Genomic DNA, 7,528 nt, shown 5'->3' with positions numbered 1-7,528 from the left:
AATCTCGTTACCTGCCGAGGGTGCAGCCTGTGTGCTCACGGATAGGTCGAGCCCCCCGCCCCGAAACACACCCCGCGCACGATGCTCCGCCCCCCACGCATGCCCCACCCACCCAGCAGGCACGCTCTCCCCGCCCGCCCCTTCCAGCCCGGGCGGACCTGCTCCTCACGCACGCGCGCTCTGTCGGCCCCGACTCGCACTGCTCCTCCCCTCAAGCACGCACGCACTCTGCGCCCGCCCCTTCCCGCCTCCCTCCGGCGGCCGCCGCCAGGGGCCGCTGTGGCACCCGCCCCTCCTGCTTCCGTGGGCCCTTCCCGCTGCCGCACTCTTGTCCAAGATGGCGGCCGCGGCGCTGCTTCGAGGCGCGGCTCCGGGGCGCGGCGGCCCGGCCTTGTGCTGGTGGCTGCGCGCGGCCCCAAGGTGCCGCCTGGCCCACAGCTTCCGCAGTCCTGGTGGCGACCCAACGGCCGCAGCGACCTGGGCCTGCTTCCGGCTGGATGGGCGCACCCTGCTGCGCGTGCGCGGCCCCGACGCGGCGCCCTTCCTGCTAGGGCTGCTGACCAATGAACTGCCGCTTCCGGGTCCCGCGGCCCTGGGGGCCCCGCCTGTTGCGCGCGCGGGCTACGCCCACTTCCTGAACGTGCAGGGCCGGACGCTCTATGATGTTATCTTGTACGGGTGAGCGCGTGTTAGGAGGGTGCTAGGGGGCGGGCACCCAGGGGAGTGGCCAGGGACCGGCACCCAGGGGAAAGGCGGGCGCCCGGGGCCTGCAGAAGGCGTGGGAGGTGGGCACCAGGGGAGGCCCGGGATGGGGTGGAAGTTCAAGGGCGGGTGGGCCAGCGACTGGCACTCAGGGTCGGGCACCCAGGAGATTCCACTTGGGATAGACGCCCAGGAGACGCTCACCCAGGGCCCAGCACCCAGAGGAGGACTCGACTCGACACCCAGGGATGGTTCAGCGACTCATCCAGGGGAGGCCTGGGTGCCCGCCTACCATATCAGAGCAGAGGCGTCTCTAGGTGGGCACCTCCCAAGTGGGCCACCTGGTGACCCTTCTCCCTCCGCAGGGACAAGGGGTTCAGGGCCCCCGCCTGGTGGCAGAGCTATGTTTCTGAGTGACAGCTTGTGGTGACACTCGTGGGTTCTGTTTACCTTGTGTTTCTCCGTGTCCCCTCCCAGATCTCACCATTGCTGGTCACATTGGCATTTGGTTCTGTCATCTGTGCTGATATCACGACTGTCAGTGATGTTCATGCCGGGTCAGGGTCGTGACAGCTTACAGCCTGGGGTTTCCCTTGCCCAGCTTCTAGGGACCTGGATCCCTGAAACCTCCGCCAGGTGAAGTGGATCTGGCTCACGGCCGCCTGTCTGCTGTCTCTCCTGTTCTTGTCCTCTTCAGCTTACTCCTGTGTTTTGGTTTCAGGGGATGGACACCTTTTTAATGACTTCCTGAGCTACGTGGGGTGAATTTTTGGACTCATTGTGTCTCTGCCGGTGGCTTTACCTGATATCCTGGCTGGGTGTGAAAATCTAGCTTGGGGGTCACCGAGAATGTTCACATCACAACTTTGTTTTCTCGCTGCCAGCTTTTCTGAGAAGTCTAGTGCCGTTCTTATTTGTATGTGAACTGTGTTTTTCTCTGTAAGCTTTTCGAAACTTTTCTTTATCTTTGATGTCGTGAAATGTCTTGCTGATGTGTCTTAGTTTGGTCTTTTTCCATATCACATTGCTGGGCATTTAGTGCGCTCTTTAAATCTAGAACCGGAGTTGGTGAAATATGGCCCTTAGGTCAGACTCAACCCATTACCTGTATTTATAATAAAATTCTCTGGGAACCCCGCCCATTGGATTCCATGTGGTCTGGGGCTGCTTTTTTTTTGAGACAGAGTTTTGCTTTTGTTGTCCAGGTGGAGTGCAATGGCACAATCTTGGCTCACTGCAACCTCTGCCTCCAGGGTTCAAGAGATTCTCCCGCCTCAGCCTCCTGAGTAACTGGGACTACAGGTGCCTGCCACCATGCCCGGCTAATTTTTGTATTTTTAGTAGAGACAGAGTTTCACCATATTGGCCAGACTGTTTTCAAACTCCTGACCTCAGGTGATCCACTCGCCTCGGCCTCCCAAAGTGGTGGGATTACAGGCATGAGCCACTGCACCTGGCCTGGGGCTGCTTTTGCCTAGAGTGGCAGAGTTGTGGCATGAGTGTGGCCCTCAAGCCTAAGTTATTCACTGGCCCTTTACAGAAAAAGTGTGCCCACCCTAGCTCAATAGGCTTAAATCTTCATGTCCCAGTTCAGAGATGTAGTCATCATTGTTTGTCTTATGTATTCATTACATTTTGTCTAGCTACTTTAATTTTTTCATCTTAAGAACTATAGTCTTTGATTATTTTGAGCCTTCTATGTCAGTACTGTGCTGTTCACATGTTAGCCTTACAGCGATGTTGTTTTTGGTCCCCAAATTCCCTTCCATATTTCTATAGTCCTCTTTTATTCTTTTCCCTTTGAGTCCTAGTTCTATTGAATTCCTATTCTTAATAATTGTTCTATGGTATGAAGTACAGCTGACTTTGCACTGCGTAGGTCACCTATATATGGATTTTCCTTCACCTCTGCCACCCTGAGACGGCAAGACCAACCTTTGCTCTCCTTCCTCCTTCTCAGCCTACTCAACATGGAGACCATGAGGATGAAGACATTTATGGTGATCCATTTCCATTCAGTGAAGAGGAACTGCATTTCCTCTTCCTTAGGATTTTCTTTCTGGGATTTGTAGCTTACCGTATTGTAATACAGTATATAATAGCATAAAACATAGAAAATATGTGCAACTTGACTGCGTATGTTATACATAAGGCTTCCAGTCAACAGGAATCTGTTAGTAGTTAAGCCTTTGGGGAGTCAAAGCTTAAAGGTGGGTTTTCAACTGTGTGGGGACCAGTGCCCCTAGCCCTTGCATAGTTCAAGGGTCAACTGTCTGTCCTTTCTGCGTCTCAGGGTTTTTTCGTCTTCATCCTTTCTTGCCTAGTCTAGAGCTTGTCTGTAGATCTGTTGGGCCCCAGTTCCCCTTATCAAGCATATGCTTGGTGGCTCTTCTGTGGCTTTCTATTTGCTCTCATCGTAGGGTCTCTGTCCTCGAGGTCTGCAGGAGGAGTTAATTTTCTTCGCTTGTGCTGGGTGTCTGGTGTGTCCGCCACTGTTCTGAGTGCTGAGGGTACTGGAGGTGGCTCTGTTCTTCCCCAGCTCAGCACTGAAGGGTGATATCATCCACCTCTGGTCTCGCTTCTGAGATGTGACACAAAGTCACAGGCCAGGGAGCTCCACTCTGAGGGGTTGGGTGGGGCAGGACCATCCTCCATGGGATTCAGCATCCGTGTAATAATACTTGAAACCCTCTAGCTTCAGTTCTGTTGGAATTCATGGCCCTGTTTCTCCTCAGCCATCAGAAGAAGGACACGACAAGGTCACCTCCTCAATTGGCTCCCCAGGGGTGGTGGGCGACAGGTGTCCAGATGCCACCCCTCCCAGCTCTGTGGCATGGGTGGGCTTAGGGCTGTGCTCATTGGGCACGTTTAGTTCAGTTCATGAGGTTACACTCTTTTCCTTGTTGGGCTGCTGTTGGCTGTTGACCTCTCTCTCTGTGGTTTGCCCTCTCTGGTCACTCCTCTGGGGAGAGGGCAGCCTACAGGTCAGGGGCCACCTCTCGCTGGAAGCCTCTGTGTGTTCCTGCTTCTCTGATCATTCCCTGCCCATCATTCCTCTGTGGGTTTTTTTCTGACTGTAAGATTTTTTATTTCAACTCTGATACTTGCTAATATATCATCCTGAGCCATTACTTCCTTAAAGCCCCCTATTCTTGTTTCCTGGATGTAGTGCCTTCTTTCAGATGAAGCTATAGTTTTTTGGTTGTTGTCTTTTAATGGGAGTTGCTTTTTATAGCAGTTTTAGGTTCTTAGCAAAAGAGCAGAATGTGCAGAGATTTCCCATATTACCCCACAGCTTCCCCTATCATCAACATCCCCCACCGAAGTGCTGCTTTCGCCACAATTGATGAACCTCTGTTGACGTACCATCATCACTTGGAGTGCATAGTTTTCATGAGGGTCACTCTTGGCTTGATGCGTTCATGAGTTAGGCAAATGTATGATGGCACATGTCCACCATTGTAGCATCACATACAGTAGTGTCACTGCCCTGAAATCCTCTGTGCCCTGCCCATCCATCCATCTCCCATAACTCCTGGCCACTACTGATGTTTTTAGTGTCTCCATAGTTTCACGCTTTCCAGAATGTCCTGTAGTTGGACTCATGCATCTGTAGCCTCTTCACATTGGCGTCCTTCACTTAGTGATAATGCGTTTAGATTCCTCCATGTTTTTTCATAGCTTGACAGCTAATTTTTTTTTTTTTTTTTTTTTTAAGATGGACTCTTGCTCTGTCGCCCAGGCTGGAGTGCAGTGGCCACATCTCAGCTCACTGCAAGCTCCGCCTCCTAGGTTTACGCCATTCTCCTGCCTCAACCTCCTGAGTAGCTGGGACTACAGGCGCCCGCCACCACGCCCGGCTAGTTTTTTGTATTTTTTAATTAGAAACGGGGTTTCACTGTGTTAGCCAGGATGGTCTCAATCTCCTGACCTTGTGATCTGCCTGTCTTGGCCTCCCAAAGTGTTGGGATTACAGGCTTGAGCCACCGTGCCGGCCTTTTTTTTTTTTTTTTTTTTTTTTAGATGGAGCCTTGCTTTGTCACCCAGGCTGGAGTGCAGTGGTACAGTTGTAGCTCACTGTACCTTCAAACTTCTGGGCTGAACTGATCCTCCCACCTCAGCCTCCCAAGTAGCCAGTACTACAGGTAGTTGAGATCTCACTATGTTGCTCAGGCTGGTCTTGAACTCCTGGGCTCAGGCGAGTCTCCTGCCTCAGCTTTGCAAAGTATTGGGATTGCAGGCATGAGCCACCATGCCTGGCCTCCTTGGGGTCCTTTTCTGTCAGTTGGTTTTGATCTCTCTTCATGTAGGAGGCAGAGAGAGGCTGTAGGGTCATGTCGCAGGTAGGATTGTGGTCCAGTGGCCTTGCTGTGATCTGGCCGGGGCAAGGATGTGGACTCAGTGCAGGGCTCAGCAGGCCCAAGAGTGTCAGGGCTGTGGCCTTGTGTCTGTCCAGCACTGAGGGGCAGGAGAGACTTGTCAGGCCTCTGGTGGCCTGGGAAGGAGGAAGGAGAGAGAAGGGAAGGAGTCAGGCCAGGCCCCAGGGCAGTGTTTTCCTGAACATGACCGGAAACCCTTGGGTCTGATGGCCAGGGGACCCTTTCTCTCAGTTGGCTGGGCCAGAGCCACCCCTGACCTCCCTCTACTTCCTGCACCCTTACTCCCACCGGGGCTTCTGGGCTCAGCAGACAAAAGCACAGGACACCCAGGTCCATCTCAGACGAGCAATGGATGATTTGTACGTACATCCTGTGCGGTATTTGGGGTACACTAAAAAAAGTCATTGGTTGTTGATGTGAAATTCTGATTTAACCAGGTGCCCTGTATTTTCTCTGGCAACCCTGTCCCCTGCGCCCCTCAGCGGTATCTGGAAATATTTTTGGTTATGATGGGATGGGGTACAGGCAAGGGGTGCTGCTCAGCATCTGGACAGCCCCCACCATGGAGAATGATGAGGCTGAGAAAGCTCCCCAGGCCAGCGCTCTCCTTTGCGGCTAGTCTCCTGGCAGTCTTCCGGTGTGGCAGGGGTTGGGGTGGGCCTGGGGGTCACGTCCCAGCTCAGCTGGTCCTGAGAAGCTGCTTGGTAGACAGTCACCGGCACAGAGGTCTGGAAAGTGCCCTTGACCCCAGAACCTGGGTCCTGTGAGGACATCCACCCTGTGGGAGGCCAGGGAGTGCTCAGCAGATGGGGGCAGCAGGGGATTTCAGCATGGGTGGGGGTTCCAGCCAAGGCAGGCAGCTGAGCCAGCCCCACCTCAGAGTGCAGGGGCCCTCAGCTTAATCTTCTCTGGGCTCCACTCTCGACTGATGGACCCATGGGGCACCCTGGCCCCACCCTGCCTGTCCTGCCCCAGCTCCTGCCCTTGCCCTGTAGGACTCTGCGGCCTCCCCTGTGCCTGTGTGCCTGGCTTACTAGACCCTGGACCTGCGATCCCTCAGCTCCACTCTAGTCCCCTTACTTTGTCCCTCTACTCTGCCTGGCGCTGCTCAGCTCCTCCCTGCCTGTCCAGTGCCCAGCACCCTGTGCCCATGACCTCACATCTGTCCCTCCGCCCGCGTCCCCTGCTCTCCTGTGTTTTAGTCCATCTTTGTCTGCTGACCCTAATGTAGACTTTAAAAATACAAATACGTATGCATGTAGTTAAAAACTTGCTGATGTCAGATGGCTGGGATGAAAGGATTGCCTGCTGCCTTCCCTCTTGTAGTGCTCGGACACCTCTGCAGGGGAAGCTCCTTGTTTTTTTTGTTTTTTTTGGTTTTTTTCCCCACTTCTTATTTGAAATAATTATAGATTCGTAGGAAGTTGAAAAAAAAAAAAAAAAAAAAAACCTGTGGGAGGAGATCGCATAGACCCCTCCCCAGTTCCCCTGATTGCACACACAGGGCACATCTGGGGTCTCTGGATTTGTGTGTCTTACTTTGTGCGTGTGTGCATGCATGTGTATAACTGCAATTTTCTAATGTGCAAATACCTGTGGCCATGATCAGGCCCATGCGGCTTCCTGCTCCTGCCCCTGAATGGGCACCCCCAACACCCCGAAACCTGTTCTCCAGCTGTAAAATTGTGTCATTTCAGGAGTGTCATAGATGGATGCACCGGCATGTTATTTTTTGGCCTTACCCTTTTCCCTCACCATAGTGCCCTCAGATCTACCCACTTCTGTCCATCTCCGGCTCCCTGTTCTTGCTGAGAAGTCCCCTGTCGTGTGGTGGCACCTTGATTCTCCCCTTTTGGCCATTACTAGTAGAGCTGGCTGCTGTGAGCTTTCGCTGCAGCAGGTTTTGTGTGAACTGCAGTGTTCATTTCTCAGTGATCCATGCCCAGAAGTGAGAGAGCCAGGTCACAGGGTAGTTGCTTGTTTGATATTGTGAGGACTTGCACCCTGTCTTCCAGAGGGACGCCCGTTTTGCCTCCACACCAGCAGCATGCCAGTGACCTGGTTTCTCCTCGTGCTGGCCAGTGTTTGGGTTTGCCACTGCGTCTGTCTGGGACACATTGCCTGTGTTTCCCTGGTGGCGTGGTGACCTTTTCGCACCACACCTGCGGCTGCCCCTCTGTGCTGTCCTTGCTGTTCCTCCCATCATCTTAGCCCCACATGTGTAAATGACGTATGTTCCCCTCCCTTGCCAGTGCTGTTTTTGATGTCCTGTGACCACTGTCTTGGAGGGCGGGCCAGCTCCACTGGCTGTCACAGCTGGCTATGCCCACCCTCCCTGCATCAGGGTCCTCAGTGAGACCTGTGCCCACTGGTTCTGGGTGATGAGTGTGAACATTCTCTGTGGCTGCTGGCACGTGGGCATGACCGCAGGGTAGAGTGAGACTGCA

The 7,528-nt window shown here is 53.6% G+C and overlaps 1 protein-coding gene across 4 annotated transcripts in view; it reads left to right on the top strand.

Moving 5' to 3' along the window:
- The first annotated feature begins 258 nt into the window (after positions 1–258).
- Positions 259–7,528, top strand: part of IBA57 (iron-sulfur cluster assembly factor IBA57) — a 33,079-nt gene continuing 25,809 nt past the window's right edge. The window contains exons 1-2 of one of the 4 annotated variants that reach the window (XM_007988182.3): positions 259–678; positions 1,180–1,338. In XM_007988182.3, the coding sequence (XP_007986373.3) occupies positions 338–678; positions 1,180–1,338 (500 nt within the window). In that variant the 5' untranslated portion in view covers positions 259–337. Of the gene's footprint in view, positions 679–835; positions 1,020–1,179; positions 1,339–7,528 lie in introns of those variants that run through there. The other 3 variants (XM_007988181.3, XM_007988184.3, XM_037985458.2) reach the window with 3 other exon arrangements.

Source organism: Chlorocebus sabaeus, chromosome 25 (assembly GCF_047675955.1).
Source record: "Chlorocebus sabaeus isolate Y175 chromosome 25, mChlSab1.0.hap1, whole genome shotgun sequence".
Taxonomy (NCBI): Eukaryota; Metazoa; Chordata; class Mammalia; order Primates; family Cercopithecidae; genus Chlorocebus; species Chlorocebus sabaeus.
The sequence above is the reverse complement of the archived record's forward strand: the minus strand, read 5'-3'. Positions and strand labels throughout refer to the sequence as shown.